This window comes from Elgaria multicarinata, chromosome 1 (assembly GCF_023053635.1).
Source record: "Elgaria multicarinata webbii isolate HBS135686 ecotype San Diego chromosome 1, rElgMul1.1.pri, whole genome shotgun sequence".
NCBI lineage: Eukaryota > Metazoa > Chordata > Lepidosauria > Squamata > Anguidae > Elgaria > Elgaria multicarinata.
The window spans coordinates 21834170-21854661 of record NC_086171.1 but is presented as its reverse complement, the minus strand read 5'-3'; the positions used below and the strand labels follow the sequence as shown (position 1 = coordinate 21854661).

The window sequence follows — 20492 nt, the reverse complement described above, 5'->3', positions numbered from 1 at the left end:
ACCTGCAAACCAGGCCAATGTATTCAACTGGGTTTACTCCCAGGTAAGTGTACATAAGATTGCAGTCTAAATTAGGCAATCCTCTGAATGTCTCCTCTGAGGGAGGCTTGGAAGATGGCAAAACGGAGAGGGCCTTCTCTGTGGTGGCCCCCCAACTATTGCGCCAACACTCATCTTTTCAATGCCAGGTTCAGACTTTCCTCTACTCAGGCATTTGGCAGAATATGGTGGGGGTTTTAACGGTTCCTGGAATTTCTTATTGTTGATTGTTAAAATTGTGTGTGCGTGTGTATGTACGCATTTATACATTATACGTTAAAATATTGTATTTAAGGTTTTTAATATTTGTAAACTGCCCAGAGAGCTTTGTCTATTGGGCAGTCTAGAAATGTAATAAATGACTGAAATGAATGCACATTAGACTGACATGTAGTAACCCCTAGAAGCGCCTTTTTCTCCCTTACCTGAGCACCTCAATCTCCTCTGTGGTGTATCGCTGACCTTGAGATTCACTGGCATGCACAGGCCTGACTGTCTGTGGCTTATCATTCAACGAAAAGTCAGGTCCCAAAGGGAAGTAAGTCCTCACGGGCTGACTGGGTTTCCCTGTTGCCGATTTGTCTTTCTGAGATGGCTTACCGTCCTTCAGTGCCTCCGCTCTGAAATAAAAGCCTTGCATTTAAAACACAGCAAGAGCAACTGCATCGTTCTTACTCATTTGCTTCTTTATGCTTCGCTGCACAGAGCAAACCTGTTAGTGTCAACAATTGCATTTTTGTTCTTGCTGAATTGTCATGAGCACACATTATGTACAGCTGGGAGTTTAGCACAACACAGCAATTCAAAGATTCTAATATAAAACACAGACCATTATAACATGTTCCACAATTTTATATATCCTTCCTCAACTTCCCCATTAAAAATCACACCTGGCATTCAGAGGAACTCTTGCACACCAAGAGTTAGTTCAACATCCCAGACCTTCATCAGCCTTGCAAATAAGTTCACAGTCACAATTAACTACAAAAGGCATATTTGCTCTAAAGTAAAAGAGATGAACCAGTTTTTCTAAAGTTTCCTACTCATCAGAACACCAGGCCAATAACTATTTCCAAGCCTGAGTGGTTGTTGATATCAGCTTTGCGGGCTGATATACAGAAGTTCAAAAGTTTAGGATTAGGATGTAATTGATATTTATGTGATCCCAGTGTGGTGAAGTGACTGGAGTATTGGACTGGGAGTTGGGAGATCCGGGTTCTAGTCCCCACTCAGCCACGGAAGCTCACTGGGTGACTTTGGGCCAGTCACAGACTCTCCGCCCAACAAACCTCACAGGGTGGTTGTTGTGAGGATAAAATGGAGAGGAGGATTATGTGTGCTACCTTGGGTTCCTTGGAGGAAAAAAGCCGGGATATAAATGTAATAAATAAATAAATACATTAGTTAAAATAGCTCGATTTTTTAATGAACAATATGAAGTGAAAAGTGTTTATACAATACTCATATTAGGCACACTGCACTCTTTCTTCTTTTTAGTTTAGACCAGTAACTATTTTACTTACAAAGTTCCTCTCTCTCTCTCTCTCTCTCTCTCTCTCTATTATCATTATTATTGATAATTGAAGGTAACTGCTAAAGAACAAGAGAGAACCAGTAGGGTTTCTACATATCATCCTTTCACTACATACTACAGACCACTTTTAGGGGTACACCAGATGCTGGGAACGTGGGTGGGAGGGTGCTATTGCACCATGTCCTGCTTTTTTGGGTCTCTAGTTGACAGCTGGTTGGCCGCTGTATGAACAGAGTGCTGGACTAGATGGACCCTCGGTCTGATTTTATTTATTTATTTATTTATTTGTTACATTTCCATACCGCCCAATAGCTAGAGCTCTCTGGATGGTTCACAAAAATCCAGCAGGGCTCATCTTAGGTCCCAGACCTTTTGAGCACCATTTGAATTGTGGGAGTGGCATAACCTTCCTGCATTTTTAAAGTTCTTGTCAATATGCAGATAGATGGAAATTCCCTAAAACTAGTAAGGGAGGCATATGCAGGGTGTCCATGTAAATGTCGATTTATTTACTTATTTTATTTATTTTTATCCTGCACCTCAGCCAAAAGGCTCTCGGAGTGGCTTACAATGTATCAATAAAGAAGACAGTCCCTATCCTCAGGCTTACATTCTAATAAATAAATAAATAAATAAAATATTTTTACACTAAATTCTTTATGTGGATTCGCAAAATATCAGAAGATTGGGTCCATGGGCAATTATCATTTCAAGGGGTAAAGTGAAATGGTGGTATGGATGAAGTTGCGCAAGCTTTTCCCCCCCTCAGGCATGGTTTCCCATGTCTTTACATTAGTCTATTTCAGCTGCATGGTCCTGTTTGGAGCTTGCATTGAAGGCGTCGTCCTGAGAGATAAGTAAGTAGCCATCACATTTGCTTTTCTGCGTAAGAAGATGTCGCTTGCTCTTAGGTCAGCATCATGGCGTTGCCTCTCACGTTGGCCTTGCAAAACTGCTTTTCTCCTCAGCCTAGTCCATCTCATTCGTTCATTCTACACAGTGCTTTCTGTCACCAGCTGCTAATAACGCAGGGCTTTGTGTGTACATGCATTGAGACTCCATGCAATCATTGAAAAGCAGAGAATGCTTAAAAGGTTGTCACGCAGAGGAGGGCCAGGATCTCTTCTCGATCCTCCCAGAGTGCAGGTCACAGAATAACGGGCTCACGTTAAAGGAAGCCAGATTCCAGCTGGACGTCAGGAAAAACTTCCTGACTGTTGGAGCAGTATGACAATGGAATCAGTTACCTAGGGAGGTTGTGGGCTCTCCCACACTAGAGGCCTTCAACAGGCAGCTGGACAGCCATCTGTCAGGGATGCTTTAGGGTGGATTCCTGCATTGAGCAGGGGGTTGGACTCGATGGCCTTGTAGGTCCCTTCCAACTCTGCTATTCTATGATTCTATGATTCTATGAAAAGCTGCTAAACAGTGAAACTTTTTTTTAATGCTACAGAGACGCGATGATGGGAGTCTTCACACGATATACTTGTACAAAACATTGAGAAGCCTACCTGTCCAAAGCCTGCCGAGCCAGCTGCTTCAGTTTTGTTTGGAGAACTGTTTCTGAAGTTTCATTCGCCTTTAAATATTTAATATTAAAAAAAATCAAAAAGCCAAACTGTCAATGTAACACTACATATACAGAAATCAAGAGGTCAACTGCCAGTGAATTTCAGTGCCTTCCATTTATGCCATTCACATTTACCACTCAACTGTTTATAACAATCCTTTCAGACTGCTGTTATTTTTACTTTCCCACATGTAACACTGGATAAAACACAGTTGCTTCAAGCAAGACGGATCTTGGAAGCTGATGTAGCATAATAGTTAAGAATAAAAGTTAAAAGCTACTGAGCCGATTTAGACTCATATCTTCATTTAATAATCTGAGATAATATATTTTGCCCATGCATGCAGTCCCTTTGCAGTATAAGCGATGAAATCAGGAAGTCCCGAATTAACCACAGCCTCCCAGTTTATACAAAACAGGAAACTGGTTGCCACCCTTCCAAACAAGCCAAGATATGAAAACAACTTCAAACCGTAGTTTAATATCCTAGCTTGCTCTGAAGCTGGTAACTATAGTTTCCCGGTTCATATAAACCAGAAAATTATGGTTAAATATGATATGAAAGGGCTGTGCGCGTGGGCAAAAGGTGTGCTCCTATCTCAGATTTTTAAGCCAAGATATGATCATCTGAATGCAGCCATAGGTGGAGATCTCAGCTCACTATGTTAGCCCATTCTGTAGTCCAAGGTTAGGGAACTGTTTTAAGTTGGTGGTGGTGGTGGTGGTGGGGAACTGCCCTGCACTGGGCCCTCTGCAAGCTAATTGATATATCAGTGGTGTGGCCACACCACTGATTCCATAACCCCTGCCCATTCCCATTTTGCCTTCCTCCATGCTGAAAGAGGCACAGAACTCCGTGCCTCTCGTAGCACAGAGAAAGGCTCCTGGATACTGCTGGGAGAAGCATCTCTTTCCAAAGCCAACTAAATCTCTGGCTTCACATGCTGTTTCACATGGTGCACAGCACACCAACAGACTCAGGTAGTGGGCGGAAAGATATGTAATCCAGCTCACTACTCTCCTCTTCCAAACAGCCAGTTGGTGGGATTCTACCTTCGTTTAGAGCTATATTAGCTAATCTTGGCTGTTGGATCAGGAAGGAAAATTACAACATCCATGTACATGGATAATTCCTCATTCAGGTAAGGGTAAATCATGCAGAGCCCCTAGATTAATCAAGGCTAAACTACAGGTTTGTATATATGTTCACTTATTATATAGTTACTACCATGTATATAGTATAGTTATAGAAATAAAGGGGAATCACAAATATTCAAATTTACATATGGCATGATTTTTGAAGCTAGTGAACAAAGCAGACTTACAAAGGTTAGCTTCAGTACTAAAGCAGAGATAAGAGTTTCAGTCAATTCAAGGAAAGACTTAAAATGAAGCTTAATTAAACCTATGTCTCTTGAGTAGCAAGGCATTTTCCATGTTGCCCTTCTCAAATATTCTCTCTATTTCAAGAAAAGAGAAGAAAAGAAATAATCATACTTGGTGGAGTTACATCATGATGGTGAGCTCTTCCTCTAATGAGTTTTAGCTACTGGCCTTATTAGTACTAAAAAGTGGTACCTGCAACACCAAAACAAGTTAGGGTTGGATCCAGACTAAGTCTGCAATCTATTCACATGCCTACCTGGACAGAAGCCTCACTGAACTTAAAAGGACTTACTTCCAAGTAGACATATAGAGCATTGCACTTGGGTTCAGGAAATAGAAATCAATGGGACAAGTTTGTCATGACTTATGTAAAACACCACTGATTTCAACAGAAACTAATTGCAATTAATTTAGTTTAGCTCTATCCCATTGCATTTCTCTTAATAGATCAGGAACAGCACTTGTACAGAAAAAGGGAAAGGGAGTTGAAACATGCTCCCAAATGCTCTACTATTTATTCCTACTTCAGCTGGATTTAGTGCAGGAAGGGCATTCACATGGTAAAGTTACTGCAGTACCTGGAAAGACACCTTCCAGTTAAGTACTTTTACTAAGTGGGTACAGAATATGCCATTCAATGCAGAGCTTCAATGGAATGGCAAGCCAAGGGTGGGGTGGGGGAGAGATACCCACCCCCCAAAGATATATAGGTACCACTTTTTAGGCCAGTGTCAAAGGGTGTGCATACACATCATGTTTTCCCTTAAAAATAGTGGGAGGAGGGTTTCTAATGCTATTGTAAACTGATCTGACATACTGGTTGGCATCATGACCTGAAAGTCGTTCCACTTACTCACAAAGACATAAGTGATTCCCTCTATTCCCTTCCATCGATTTCTTCTCATGTTATATCTAGCCAAGTATTCAAGGCTCAAAAGCAAACCTGATGTGTGCACACACCCTCCATTTCAGGCGTCAGCAAAAACGGAAGAATTTCTTACCATAACATAATTCCACCAAGTTAAGTTGTAGCTTAACATACTGTTTTCAAACAGAGTTCCACCGCTTCTGTGTACAGCTCGATGGCTTCCTCTCCATTGCCCTTCTCATCTTCGTCAAAAGCCTGGGTAACCAGGAAGTGGGCACGCTCCAAGTCCAGCTGCTGCTTTGACTTCAAGGGGTCAACTTTCTGCGACTGAACTGGATTAAAATGATTAGAGCTGTTAGTCAGCAAATACGGTTCTAAGCCACATTCGTTCCATCTGTGATGAAAATAGTGCTCATAAAAAAAAAACAAAAAAACCCACAACCCAAATTATATACATTTCTTGTAAGCTATAAAAAGACCTTCTATCAAAAAGGCCTTCCCCAAGCTGGTGTACTTCAGATGTGTTGGACTACAATTCCCATCATTCCCCAGCCAGCCTTGGCGAAGGCTGTTCTACTCTGGGCAGACAAATAACTCAGAGTTCAGTAGAAGTGGTCACTGACTCTAGGAAAACAGGGATGGGTTCAAGCATTCATTCTTCGAAAATACAATGCAGGAAACTTGTAACGGAGTAACCTGTTCAGCTGAAGAGTGACTAATATCTTCTTGCCTATTAAAGGGACCAAACTTTTTCATTTAAAAAGCCCCTTCATGTGTTACAAAATTCCTATGCCTTCAAAGAGTCAAGATATAACATGCCAACAATATATAGGTTGCATGTTCAACAACTGAATGCATGGGATCTGCACAATAAGCACACTTCACACACGATTTAAATATTTTGATGAAGAATTAGGGTTTTGGACTATGAGGGTGATGCTGTAGCAGCCTTCCCTAACCTGGCATCCTCCAGATGCTTTTGACTACAATTCCTATCATTCTACATGTTGTATTCCAAGCCCTCTGGAGGTCACCAGGTTCACAAAGATTGTGCCGCAGAAAGTGCCTCGCTGTCCCCCTCGATAAAGATAGAAAAGGCATTCGTTGTTGCCTTTTTACTAACCCGCTGAGTACAGGGCTTGAACTCTTTCCAAATATTCACTTATTTTCCCTGGAATATTGTCCAAGGTTGATCCTGCCATTGCAGCATAAATCAAAGCTTGTGCAGCTTCCTGGAGAAAGAGAACAGATAACGCAAGTGTTAAGCTTTCTGGCTGTTTTGATTTTTATCTTAGTATATAAGCACGACCAGGTTTGGTAAGCAGACAGATGCCTTGGTGTGCGGTCACCTCAAATCCCATCCAAAACAACAACAACAACACAGTAGGGTATAATACCTTTATTAGAGCCAGATAAAGCATCACAAATTAGTGAGTTCCCCGGAATTCTTCTTCAGGTCTGATGTTAAACACAATTGGAGGGAGGGCAGGGAAAAAGCTAGACAGTTGAAGCCCCAAACTCTGTAGGTTTTAAGAGTCTTAAGATGGAGTGCTGGAGAGGCCAGGCAGATTTCATTAGAATAGATCCCCATCAGGTGCAAACCAGTTTTCCCTTTTCACAAAGGGCTGCTTGGACACAGAGACAATTGTCCTGCCAATTTCTAATGTTCAGGTACAAGTGCCGTTGCTTATGCAGTTAAAATAGCCCACATAAAGTCCACACCCAAGAGGGACATATCAGGAGACTTGGGGGGGGGATCCCTAAGGTTTGCAGACGTACAAATAACATTTGGGGCAGGGGAACCCTAGGAGAGGAGACCCAAAAAGAGCCCAGTGAAGACTGGGCCAGAAAATGTTAACTGATTGTTAGGGAATGAAATAAAATATCCTGGAGGAGGGTAAGGCTGATTGAATTGAACAGGGAACTGGAGCACTTCACACAAACATTTTGCTGCAGGTCCTACTTCTAATAGGTGTTATCCATTGAGTCCTTTGGTTTCAAATGAGATTCGGCTCAAACAGCCCTTACCTAGCAGTTCAGAACAATTTCTCCAAGATTGGGCATTTCAAAAGCACCAAAGAAAGTCATTCAGAAATGCCGCTCAAGTTACCCTAGCACAAAAGCTCTTTCCTCCTAAGCCAGGAGTTCTTAACCGCTGGGGTTCACCTCCCCAGGGGAGGTTTGGACTGACTCCAGGGGAGGTATGAGTAGCCTCTCAACTATAAATTGTTTATTTTACAAGTACATAGCAGCGCAGCTTGGCCCAACCTTATTTCTTTCTACTAATCTTGGGAGCTACGAAATAGCTCATTTGTACACCATGTGCAGTATCGTAGTTATCGTTACCTGCTACACATGCATTAGCATTTGTGAAGAACAATCTATCTTTCAAGGTAAGTGACTGCTTTGTAAGTCCCTTCCACCCACCCCCAGGTTTATTGCAAAAAGTAGAGCCAGACCAAAAGTTTTGATTGTTCCACTTTTTGGCATTGCATGGGGGATGGGAGGAAAACAAAAACTATGGAGAAAAAGGCTGAGGAAAGGAGAAATTTTCGGAGAATTTCTCCTTGGGGAAAGTGACAGTGTTTCCACCTTTTGAAGTTTAGGCAGTTGTTCCTTTCTTCTTTCAATTTTTTTATATTTTTAAAAGCACCCCTTGAAAATGCAGCAGCCCAAGAGTTCTATCTGAATGCTGTTTGGAGAGGGTGAGGTCACATGGTCTCCAATTGCTAGCCTAGGAGCACAGGAGAAAAGGCCTACAACTCCCAGCATAGGCCTTTTCTCCCTAAACTTGATTGGATTTTGCAGCTGGGATCTTCCAAATGCTGAGGGGTGGTTTACAAACAAACAAGACTCCTCCAAAGTCGGCTACATTTTAACAGGTATATATTTTATTTATTTATTTAGAGTATTTTGATTTGATTTTATATATATTTTATGTAGAAACCCAGTTCCCCCTCCCCATGGAGAAAATTCTACCAAAATCCCACCCACCCACCCCCGCAAAAGAGGCAAAAAAAACTATGCCTCTTTCGAAGGGAGAGAAAAAGCTCCTGAAAATAGAGGGCAGGTTCCAGCCAGCACTAGCAAAAAGATTGTCATGTCAAAGAAAAGGAAGTACAGTGAGGATTACTTGAAATTTGGGTTCACATGCTTTCTTGACAAAGATGGAATCGAAAAACCTCAGTGTTTTTTATGTGCAAAAGTTCTCTGTAACGATAATGTGAGGCCTGCCAAACTGCAAGAACATTTTGCAAAAATGCACCCTAGGAATTCTGAAGACACGCTGGAAATGATGAAGCAAAAGAAAGCTCAATTCCATTCATCTGGTATGCTTAATAAGTTCGGTTTTGGAACTACTAAAAACTCACTCCTTGAGGCCTCCTATAAAGTGTCATATATGATCACAAAGAACAAGAAATCACATACAATTGGTGAAACTCTGATCAAGCCTCGTGCCCTTGAAATGGTTGAAGTTGTTCTCGGGCATGAGCAGAGGAAAAAATGGTTGAAATACCTCTGTCAAATGATGTCATAAATTCAAGAATTAGGGATATGTCAGCTGATGTCTAACTCATGGAAGAACTCAAGGAAGTGACTCTGCCCTTTGGACTTCAATTGGATGAAAGTACCAATGAAGCTCAATGCAGCCAACTCTTGGTCTTTGTGAGATATGCCAGTGATATGTGCATTAAAGAAGAATTTCTTTTCTGTGAACCGCTGCTTACTACCACAAAAGCTGCTGATGTGCTTCAAGTAATGAACGATTTTTCCCCAAGAAATGGACTTGATTGGAAGACAAAATTGGAAATCTGACTTTGGAGCTTTGGTGAAGGCAGAGGCCCCAAAAGTGGTGATAATACACTGTTTTCTACATCGTCATGCACTGGCATAAAAAACTCTTTCTCCAAGACTGAAATCAGCCCTGTCCACCGCTGTTCAAGTTGTAAACTTCATACGGTCTCAGGCTTTGAATCACAGACTGTTTAAAATACTTTGCCAAGAACTTGGAGCCAAACATGAAGTTTTGCTGTATCACACAGAAGTGCGTTGGCTTTCACGTGGCCGAGTCTTCACTCATGTTATGGAATTAAGAACTGAGATCGCCACATTTCTTCAAGAAAAGGAAAAGAAATTGTGTGAAGAATTTGAAAGCCAAAGCTTCACTGTGTCTTTGGCTTATCTCGCAGATATATTTTCACACTTGAATGACCTCAGCATTTCAATTCAAGAATCACAAGTCACTGTTTTGGATGCAACTGAGAAGGTTGCTGCCTTCAAGCAAAAATTGGAACTTTGGAAGAGACGTGTGGTGAAATACAACTATGCAAATTTTCCAACTTTGGAAAACGTTTTTTCTGGGGAGCAGTTTACAGAGGATGTCTCAGGGTAGATTTAATGCAGTATTTTGAGTCATCTGGATAATCTCATGGATTCTTTTAATGATTATTTTACTGAAAACGAATTGAATAATGACATGTGGGTTCGAAATCCTTTCATATTTAATTTGGACTCTATGGATGATGCCGATATGCAAAAAGATGATCTTAGTGAATTGCAGAGCAAAGCTTTGGTCAAGCAAAATTTCTTCAATCAAAATCTTTATGAATTTTGGTGCTCTCAAATGGCTGCATATCCTGTTCTGGCAAAGAAAGCTATTTCATCATTAATTCCATTTCCAACCACCTATCTGTGTGAATCTGGATTTTCAACTCTTGGTTGAAAATCATATCATCTCTGGTTGGATGCCAGAGATGATATGCACCTAGCATTGCCTAACATTGTCCCTCAAATAACTACTCTTGCTGAGCACAAACAGCAACAGCAATCATATTGAAGTTATTTTGAAATTATCCTTCTTTTATGTGCGTAGCTATTAGAACTACTTTCGTTAAATACAGGTTTTATTTCCACAACACTGTTCATTGCTTGTGTTTGTGTCCATTTCATTGAATAAGCATTTTTTTAGTCCAGAGACAAAACTAAAAAATGCAAACTCGTCCTGCCTAAGTCTAAATTTTGGGCAGTTAACACATGGGAGACATGGGTTATTAGATTTTTCACAAGGGAGGTGTGACACCAAAAACGTTAAGAACCACTGCCTTAGTTAAAGGATCTTACATAGAAGGACTGGGAAATTGCTCTGCCCGAGACCTTGGAGAGCAGCCAAAATAGCCATATTGGCACCACATACAGTATGTTTGTTGTTATTATTATTATTATTTATATAGAACCATCAATGTACATAGTGCTTTACAGAGTAAAACAATAAAATAGCAAAACCCTGCCGCATAGGCTTACATTCTAATAAAATCATAATAAAACAATAAGAAGGGGAAGAGAATGCATCAAACAGGCACAGGGTAGAGTAACTGGGTCATTGTTTGATATACAATGACCCAGTTTGTACATAATGGCAGCAGATTGTGGGTTAATTAACCTATGATTTACTGCAAACAAACAAACCCTAATGCCTGATGCACCCATTTTAAAACTAGGTATAATCAATAGGTGGAGAGGGGAATCAGGATTACTGTAGCAATTCCCCACTTTATATGTAGATCTCACTCTGTACACATAGCATCGGTTCACAGAAGCTGTACATGGGATGTGTATCCTAAGGGGGAAAAATGCAGGGGGCAGAACTTGCGTTAAGGATCCAATCCTCTCCTTCACCACCATCAAAAGCTTCTTCCATTCAGGACAAGAACAGCCTCGAACTTTGGCGAGCCTCCATGAAGGGGAAATGAATTCTAACATTGTAGGGTAACCTCGAGAAAATACAAGTTCATCCATTCACCCCGTAAAAACCTCCCACCCATTAGGACTCTACACCTCAAATACCCAGGTTGACTCCCATTCAAATCAGCTGCCGTCTGATGAGGCAAGAGGGCTAATTGGCTCAGGAGAGTCCTTCTACTACCCAGCTCCGCTCCTAAGGCGTGCGCGGGGCGCTCCCCTCAAGACGGTGGGAAGTGGCTGCGTCTGCCCCATACCTTATAATAAAACGCCGCTTCTTGGTAGCGGCCCCCCTGGTCCCGCTGAACCGCCAGCTGCGCAAACTTCACCGCGTCCTGCTCCAGCGTTGCGGCGTCCATGGCCGAAGAAAGAAAAGGCGACCGGGACCCCCCACCTCCTTCGCTCACCCTCACTACCGCAACAGCAGCAAGCAGCCCAATTACTTTCGATATTCGCTTCCTTTTCCCTGACGTCACGGCAACCCTTGACGCGCGCCCTCTAGCGCCTCCTCCTCCCGGAAGTGGGGTTTCCGGGCAGCACCTGTTCCGTTCTCGCCGGGAATGTTTACACCGTAGCGCGGCTGCGCGACACGGGCGCCTCTGCTCTCAGTGGCTGGCTGAGCTCGAGGGACCGATCCAGGCGTCTTCTGACGCTTTAAAGACCAGGCTGTTTAGAATGGCGGAAGCAAGCTTTCTCCAACATTTGCTCTCCAAATGTGTGACGCTGGGAATAATGGGAGGTGTAGTCCGGCGCCGTCTGGAGGGCAGCCTGTTGGGGTAGGCTGGCATAAGCTTTCCTGGAGTAGAGTTCAGTTCATCAGAGCTATTTAGGGCTCAATCCTATGCATGTTCAGGCAGGAAATTAAAGGGGGCTGGCAGGCTGCAAAGCGAAGGGCTGCTGTCCAGCACCATCTTTATTTGGGGTCAAAAGAGTTCTAGTCTTTTAAATATTTTAAAGAAGAAGAAGAAGATGATGATGATTTCACTTGAAAAAAGTTCCAAATAAATATGGGTCTGGGCAGGTCCCGGACACACACTACTGTCCAATCACAGCCACGTCAAAATCTTGAATTTCTCCATTGCTTTCTCGGAGCAGCTCTCTTTGCTTCAGGGAGATGGAAATTGGTGTCCTAAGTCAATTTGGAAGTTGGGCACAATGTGTTAAAAAAAGAAAAGAAAAATGTAGAATTCTGGCGTCTCCTCTCGGTACTTTTTTCCAGGTGCTTGTGCAGCTCTTCCGCCAGGACTTCATTTAAGAAAGCTATTGGATGGGGATTGCAGCCTTAAACTCCACAGAGTATGTTTAGGATTAAGGTGCCAGCAGGCAATATTCTAACATGCCACTAGCTGGTGCTGTTCCTTTATTATGAAAGTTCATAGTCCACCTAAAAGATGAGCCAGTTTTGAAAAGTGCCAACATGATGGCTGCCTGTGTTGTCTGTTAAATCTGCCCCCCCACCCCGCATCAGTAACTTGCAGTTATTTTCCAAAACTCCCTCATATAGAGAGAGTTGTGGGTTTGAGTGGTCTGTTCACTGTGAAACAAGGGTGCTGAGAAAAAAAACATTAATGCTTCTGTCTGTTTAGACAGAAAAAGCCTTACAACTCCCAGCAATTCTCAGCTAGCCAGGCTGACTAGGGAATGCTGGAAATTCTAGGACTTCCCCGCCACCCCCCTGTCTAAGCATGCATAGGAGTGTGCTTTGAATGACTCTGGATGGTCCCCCAAACAACCTTCATTTGCAGTGAGTGGAGTACTTAAAAAGGCCTCTGGCAGGCATGCTAGTTTGTTTCTGAAGGTGGGGTGGGGTGTTAACTGGTTGGATGTAATTTCTTTTATTGTTGTGTTTTTAATGGGTTTATTTTTATGTTCTCTTTTCATTAAAGTTTCTTTTTAATCTGTATTTTATTATCAGTAGCCGCCTTGAGTGTCATTTTTGACAAAAAGACAAAACAGAAATTTAATAAATGAAATCAGAGAGAGAGTGAGTGATGCTGTTGCCAAACTGATACTGCCACGCAGCAGGTGAGTGTTGGATAAGCTAGGGTGGCCACATGGAAAGGCAAACAGGGCTCCTGTACCTTTAACATTTGTATAGAAAAGGGAATTTCAACAGGTGTCATTTGTATGCATGCAGCACCTGGTGAAATTCCCTCTTCATTACAACAGTTAAAGCTGCAGGAGCCCTGCCCTCTTTTGTACCTGTCACTCTAGCTAGAGTGCATACCCTCCGACATTTCATAAAAGAAAATAGGGACCTTCTTGTGTCACTCCTTTTCTTACACCATGTTCCGCTATCTGCCTGACTCACTCCACTCCCCCAACTATTATATGTTGCTGAAGACCCTTGTATGTTGAATCCACTCACACTGCAATAACCTGCCATGCTGTTTGCAGGGGTGTTAGTAAACCGCCTGTAGCAGTTTACTTCTTAAAAACACTGAAGAATACTTAATAGATTGTGTGAGGTCTGCAGAAAAATGTTGCAGCATGAAGTGCTGCTCTTCAGGATTCCAGCCATTCCATGCATTCTCCATGTGTATTTGTACTTCTGCAAACAGGCAGTTTTATAGCAGGCTTGTGACTGGCCACTCATGAAAATTTGCAGGTCAATTTCATACTATGTTTTTAATCAGTATTTAATGTATTTTATATCTACTGTTGTTCCCCGCCTCAATCCAAGCGGGGGGTGAGAAATAAAATTATTATTATTATTATTATTATTATTATTATTATTATTATTATTATTATTATTATTATCGTCAACAGCCAGGATGTCTCCTGCAGCTTCCTCCCCTTATCCCATTTTCAAAAAGTTCAGAGATAAGCTGGAATAAACCCATTGCGTTCAATGGGGCTTATTCGCAAGTAAGTATGCCTAGGGTTGCAGACTGACAGAACAATTTTACCTCTACTCAGAAGTAAGTCCTGGCTTTCCTGGGGGCTGCAAGGAAGTACAGCACAAGTTAAGCAACAAAAACAAGACTCCCCCCTTTGCACACATTCCAGGGAGGGAGGCACTCCCTCAATTCAAACCACATGCCTGCTGTATAAAGAAGCCCATCCTAATACCGCAAAAAAACTGATATCAGAAAACCATAGTAATGATGCAGGTTTTTGCAGGGGCTTTGTTTAATGTAGGGACTAGAGGTGTGCAAGGTGGGTCTTCTCTGCTTTGAAATTTGATCTGGAGCTCTGTAGAGGTGATTCTCTGCCTGTCAAATAACCGTTCAGTATTTGGGTAACTGGTACTAACAGAAATGCTTACAATTCCCATATTTTTAAAGATAAAAAGATAAAACTTAGCACAGTGATAGCTCTTGAGGAGGGTCTTTAGCCCCACCAAGTTTGAATCAGATTGGTTCATGCTTTGATTTTTTAAAGGAGTTTTTAATTGTAAATTAACAAAAATGCTTACATCTGCATAATTTTTATAGATAAAGAGATGAAACATGGCAGCTTGATAGCTCTTAAGGAGGGCTTTAGCCATGCCAAATTTGATTCAGATCCATTCATGCCTTGATTTTTTTTAGGATTTTTTTTTTAAAAATCCCCACTTCAGCCTTTGTGAACCTGGTGCCCTCCAGATCTATTGGACAGAGCACCCCTCTTCACTGGAAACCCAGCCACTGACATTAAGAGCCTGCTTGTGCCTGACTCAGGTGTAGAAGCTTTCTCACTCACCATGCCAGCCAGTCAGCCAGCTCAGCAGCACTTTCACACTGTGGAAATGTGGATGATTGGCTTCTATGAGTCCAAGCAGAAACGTGCTCCCTCTCTCGCTCCTCCCCCCATGGCTGGAATCAGCAACTAGTTAGTGTTTCCGACTCCCCCAAACACTGTGATTGGAGGAGAACACGTTCAAGGACAGTACTGTGGCTATTCCAAATTGGTTAGCCACAGATGTCAATATCAAAACTACTCCTCACCCTACTCAGTGTCTTCCAAATATGGAGATATTCAATTTAGACACACACACACACCCCCCCCACACAGGAGGATAATTCTGGAGATTTTAGAAACTCCGACTGGGTACGTCTCCACTCTGATATTAATCGATGGGTTTGGAAGTGGCCAATCTCTGCTCTGGAAGATCAAATAGTCTGTGGATGATCACGGTTACCAGATAATTCTGGGGTGGACTGCACACCCCTAGTAGAGACACCCTTAGGTGCACAAACTGTGTACTCACAAGCTTTTTCTAATGGAATAAATGGCAGCTTTGCCAGGGTTGGGGTATTTTCAGCAGGAAAGTGGTGGTAGTAAAAGAGGGTTAACCCACCACTCCAAAACTGTGATTCTGATCCCAATGATTTGCCCCCACTCAGCCTCTGCCCTTTCCCAAATAGTAAAGGGCCAGGAGCAGGTCTCTGAAAATGCAGACGCTTGGAGGGTATGAGATTGGTAGTGGGCAGGGGGACCCCCCGAATCCATTCCATTTTTCTCTACCATGGCCAATTTCAAGCTAGCTACTCTTATGGCCACTGGCCAGTTGGACTCTCTCCACCGATTCAAACTACTTATGCTATGAGAACATTCTACATTACCATTACCCTATATAGCAAAATGCTCAGCTTAGCAGAAAGCATCATGGTTTAAAAAATATGCCTCAATGCATGTCCTTTGCAAGTGTGTTTGTCTGTGTGCACCATGTTCATAAACAGTTTCAAGGATGTGGTGGTCGACAAAGCAAACATGAAGCCTAAAACCCCAGTCTTCCTTTCCATTGGTATAAGCTTCTTGGAAAAATCACAGCTGTTAAAGGAACTGGTTCCAAAGTGGTGTTATTCCTTGGGAACCAGGGAAATGGAAAAGATTGCTTTGGACAGAATAGACGACTTTTAACCATGCTAGATCTAGAGGATTTTCAGATTATAGTGAGTACATTCGTAAGCTTCCCCTTTTAGTTAGGCTATAATAGGAAGAAACAGTTATATCAGGGAATAGGGATTCAGCTTGTGTTGGATGGGGTTACACTCCCCCTGAAGACGCAGGTCCGCAGCTTGGGTGTACTTCTGCATTCAGCCCTGAGCCTGGATACCCAGGTTTCGGTGGTGGCCAGGAGTTCATTTGCACAGTTAAAGCTGGTGCGCCAGCTGCGCCTGTTCCTAGAGATGTCGGACCTGGCCATGGTGACACATGCCTTAGTTACATCCCGATTGGATTACTGTAATGCGCTCTACGTGGGGCTGCCTTTGAAGAGTGTTCGGAAACTCCAGCTGGTTCAAAGAGCTGCAGCCAGATTGTTGACTGGGGCTGGTTACAGGGAGCATACAACTCCCCTGTTAAAACAGCTCCACTGGCTTCCAGTCTGTTTCCGGGCACAATTCAAAGTGCTGGTTATGACCTATAAAGCTCTATATGGTTCGGGTCCAGGTTATTTGAAAGAACATATTCTCCCTTATGAGCCTGCCCATGCTTTGAGATCTTCTGAAGAGGCCCTTCTTTCAGTCCCACCTTCTTCACAGGCACGCTTGGTGGGAACATGGGAGAGGGCCTTCTCAATGGCTGCTCCAGTGCTCTGGAACTCTCTTCCTGGGGAAGCTAGGCTGGCTCCCTCGATGGGCTTTCAGAAGCAGGCTAAAACTTTTTTGTTCAAGCAGGCCTTTGGAGAATAATCCAGCCCTCCATCTATGTTAATGTCTTATAATTTTGTTGTGTATTTTTTAATTGTTTATGGTTTTGTTTCCCTCCCCCCCCCATGTATATTTTAAACTTTGTAAGGCCGCCTTGAGGCCCACCATTGGGCAAAAGGCGGGATACAAATAAATATAATAATAATAATAATAATAATAATAATAATATCTATTGATGTATAAATTATATCTGTCTCTCATACAGACAATGAAAGGGTGCCAGGCATTGGGGAAAATGAGCCGTTTTAAACCATATATAACTTTTGTAAAGAAGCAATTGAGATTTAAACCAGCAGAATGTCCTCCCCAAAGGGTGTGTGTGGTTCTTACTGAGTTGGCTCTGATCTGACATTTCACTATAAATGTTGGATATGTGTGATGGATGTACTCTAATTTGGCAGTTTTCAAACAACACTATACTGTCCATGGCCTCTCCTTTCACTCAGATCCAGCAGTCCTCATCCCCCATGTGCTGTTCTCTGCCTTCTGCTTTTCCCCAGTCCCTCTTCCAGTAGGTTTCCTAGAGTTGGGGGCTTAGGAAAAAGAGAATTCCCAAATAAGGACTGCACACCTCTTATTCCGAAAAGGCCTGATGCCTCAAAGCTTTGTGTGGTCTACAAAGTGACAGCACATTGATCAAGAAAGCAGGGAAACAAGATGGCTGGTATAGCTCAATTGTGATGTCATAATACGATCAGCCAATAGGGATGTGGTTTCACTTCCTCGTCAAGATTGGAGTTTTCAGTAATGTTAACATACATTTTTTATGCAAACTATAATAGCTAGAGAGAGGGGTTGTTCTTTTCTTTCCCCCCTATATCTACTGACTGAGAAACTTTACAAGGCAATGAATTGTGAAATGTAGGAGAAATCCCTATTGCAAATCTCAAAGAGCTGTCTTTAGTGCTCTTCCTATTTATGTTCATAATTGATGTCCCTGGTAAGATTTATCTATACATAAATGTTTTAACAGGCTTTATAGAGTAACCCACTAAAAGCTGGGGAAACCATTACATGTAACATTTCATATTTAATGCATCTCTCTACAGTGAAAGAGGTTATTAGTGCATGGAAACAAGGCCCTAAATTTTATCTGGAACTTGGTGGCTTAATCACTCTCAGATTTTCAAACTATTGTCTATTTATAGTTCTTTGCCTTTTAACTCTCTCTCTCTCTGCCTGTCCCTATATATTACAAGACAGTATTATCTTGCAAAAGATTTTAAGCAGTCAAACACTTACTGGCAGCTTTTCTGCCCAGTATAGATCTTTGGTTATAACTTGGTCAATCGCAGATGTGTGATTTTAGGGAAATTTCAACATGAAATAAATAGTTTCAAGATACTGATTTCATATTTTAAATATGCTATTGCTGGTGTATAGAATGAAAGGAACTCCTCTCCAATCTCCAAGGCTATATTAACACCAATTGGAAGGAAGGAAGGAAGGAAGGACCCAAAATAATGTCCATGAAAATCAACAGGGTTGAACTCCCCTCTGTTTCTGCCTGCATAAGACCACCAGGACAACCAAGACATTTTCTGCCCTGTAACTAGGTCTGAATCCAAATTGAAATGAATCTAGAAAATCACTCCTCCAAAAGTGCCTTGAGTTGGCCACTATTGGCAAGCTGTTTGGCAGGAGAGCAGGCACAGCCAGCCAGCCACAATTGGGATTTCCACTTTAAAAGACTCAGCCCAGGAACAGAGCCCATCTGGGGCTTGCAGTCATGATGGGACGATTAGCCAAGCAACCTTGCCAGAACAAAAGCAATCCTAAGTCACGTACGCAGGTCTAAGCACAACCACTCAGTCATGCCCATAAGTGCCTCGAGTGCAAAAATTAGGTTGTAGATATGGTATAGATAGGTATGCATATTTCAGACACAGCAATTAACCCAAAGTTTTTTGAGCAATATAATCTTGAGGCACAATGTTAATGGACTTTGTTTTGATTGTGCCCATCCTGAGGTAGCCTTTTTGGACCCTTAATGGGTTAAGTCTGTTGTGGGAAGTCCAAAACCACTATTAATACATCCCGAGAGAGTCTTCTCCCATCCTTTTGTTTTGTTATATTTGAACCCAAGGGTTGTTTATCCTTTCAAGTCTTTGTTTGATCTAAGAACCCAGGGTTTGAGGCCCTCAATGTTCCGGGCCATCCAAAGACAAAGTTCCACTCTGCTGAAATCACTTGGTTTCCTGGATGTCCAACCAAGGCAGGATGCCACATGCACTCCTGGTCTATGGTAAGCTCAGTGGTTCCATGGCCTTCCAGAGACCTGGTTACCTCTGCTTGCTGTTGTATGACAAGCTCAATTAGTCCTGGTTGCATCTGTTGGCTCTTGTTCGCTTTGTTGATACACTTTCAGCCACAGAACCCTCAACTTCTGCCTCTTAGCTGGGTGACCTGCTTATCCCAGACGACTTGAGTTTGGCTGCCTTAGTTCCCACTTTAGGTGAAACAGTAACTTTCCTGCAACCCCTTTTCTTGAGAACCCCATTTCACTGAAGTGACATCAGGACTTTTCGCTCACCCCCAGCTTCATCTAATGAGAGTCCAAAGAAAGTATCTTTCAAGCCCTGTATTATTTTCAGGAAGTCTTCCAACTACAAATAGTAGCTCCCTACTCTGTACCAATCTGGTATTTGTGGGAATGTGTTACAATTTGGTTAATTTTCAGAACTCGTTTGTCAGAAGCCCAGGCATTTTAGTGGTCATTAGTGAGAAGAATCATGACCAGGCTTCTGGTTTTTAGGAGCTTCCTCCATTGTTCCCTCTTCATCCCACTGTGATCAAGCTAGTTCCTTGGAAGAAACTGGCTTGCCATACAGGATGATCAGGAGTCTGAATGGTCCAATTCTTCAGGATAGATATCTTGAAGAGGAAACAAGAGGAGGACTGTGCACAAGGCACTGGAAATTAGAGTGAGTGGGCGAATCAGATCTTGATAACCTAAATCCTGCCCTCTCCATTTGTCACCCTGACTATGTACAAAGACTAGCCTTGGCTCACAGCCCACTTACCAAACCAACCTTCAGTAAGGTCTTTTTCTCCTCCCTGCTTTTGCAGGCTCAACCTCAAACCTTTTTTCCCCCCTCTCCCAATAGGATTAGGGCCTCCCAGTTTGCTTAACTAGGGTGACCATATGAAAAGGAGGACAGGGCTCCTGTACCTTTAACAGCTGTATAGAAAAGGAAATTTCAGCAGGTGTCATTTGTATGCATGCAGCACCTGGTGAAATTCCCTCTTTATCACAACAGTTAAAGCTGCAGGAACCCTGCCCTCTCGACCAGATACAAAAGAGGTCAGGGCTCCTGCAGCTTTCACTATTGTGATCAAAAGGGAATTTCACCAGGTGCTGCATTGCATACAAATGTCACCTAAGATTCCCTTTTCTAGACAACTGTTTAAGATATAGGAGCCCTGATCTCCTTTTCATATGGTCACCCAATTAACCCCAACTTCCACAATGTCCTCAGTGCCACAACCTACCCTGCTCAACTCAGCCAATCCACGCATATGTCAAACATATTCTTAAGCTTATTTCCCCACCATTCAAACCCGGTGCATGGGTATTTACATTCTCCATTTGACTTTTGTGTACATTTACTTAATCTGCCTTTGTTTGTAATCTATGAATTAATTGAATCCATCCTAGAGTCTGTATAAGTGCCTTTTGCCAACCAGTAATTCTCCCAGGGTAATTATGGTCTATTTTGA

The 20492-nt window shown here is 42.4% G+C and overlaps 1 protein-coding gene across 3 annotated transcripts in view; it reads right to left on the bottom strand.

Annotated features, from left to right (window-relative positions):
• The window catches only part of CAPN7 (calpain 7), a 34129-nt gene extending 22573 nt beyond the window's left edge, over nucleotides 1–11556 (bottom strand). The window contains exons 1-5 of one of the 3 annotated variants that reach the window (XM_063124413.1): nucleotides 11394–11556; nucleotides 6521–6629; nucleotides 5572–5729; nucleotides 3085–3152; nucleotides 465–659 (exon numbers count right to left, since the gene is read on the bottom strand). In XM_063124413.1, the coding sequence (XP_062980483.1) occupies nucleotides 465–659; nucleotides 3085–3152; nucleotides 5572–5729; nucleotides 6521–6629; nucleotides 11394–11495 (632 nt within the window). In that variant the 5' untranslated portion in view covers nucleotides 11496–11556. Of the gene's footprint in view, nucleotides 1–464; nucleotides 660–3084; nucleotides 3153–4468; nucleotides 4604–5530; nucleotides 5730–6520; nucleotides 6630–11393 lie in introns of those variants that run through there. The other 2 variants (XM_063124397.1, XM_063124405.1) reach the window with 2 other exon arrangements.
• Nucleotides 11557–20492: the final 8936 nt, after the last annotated feature.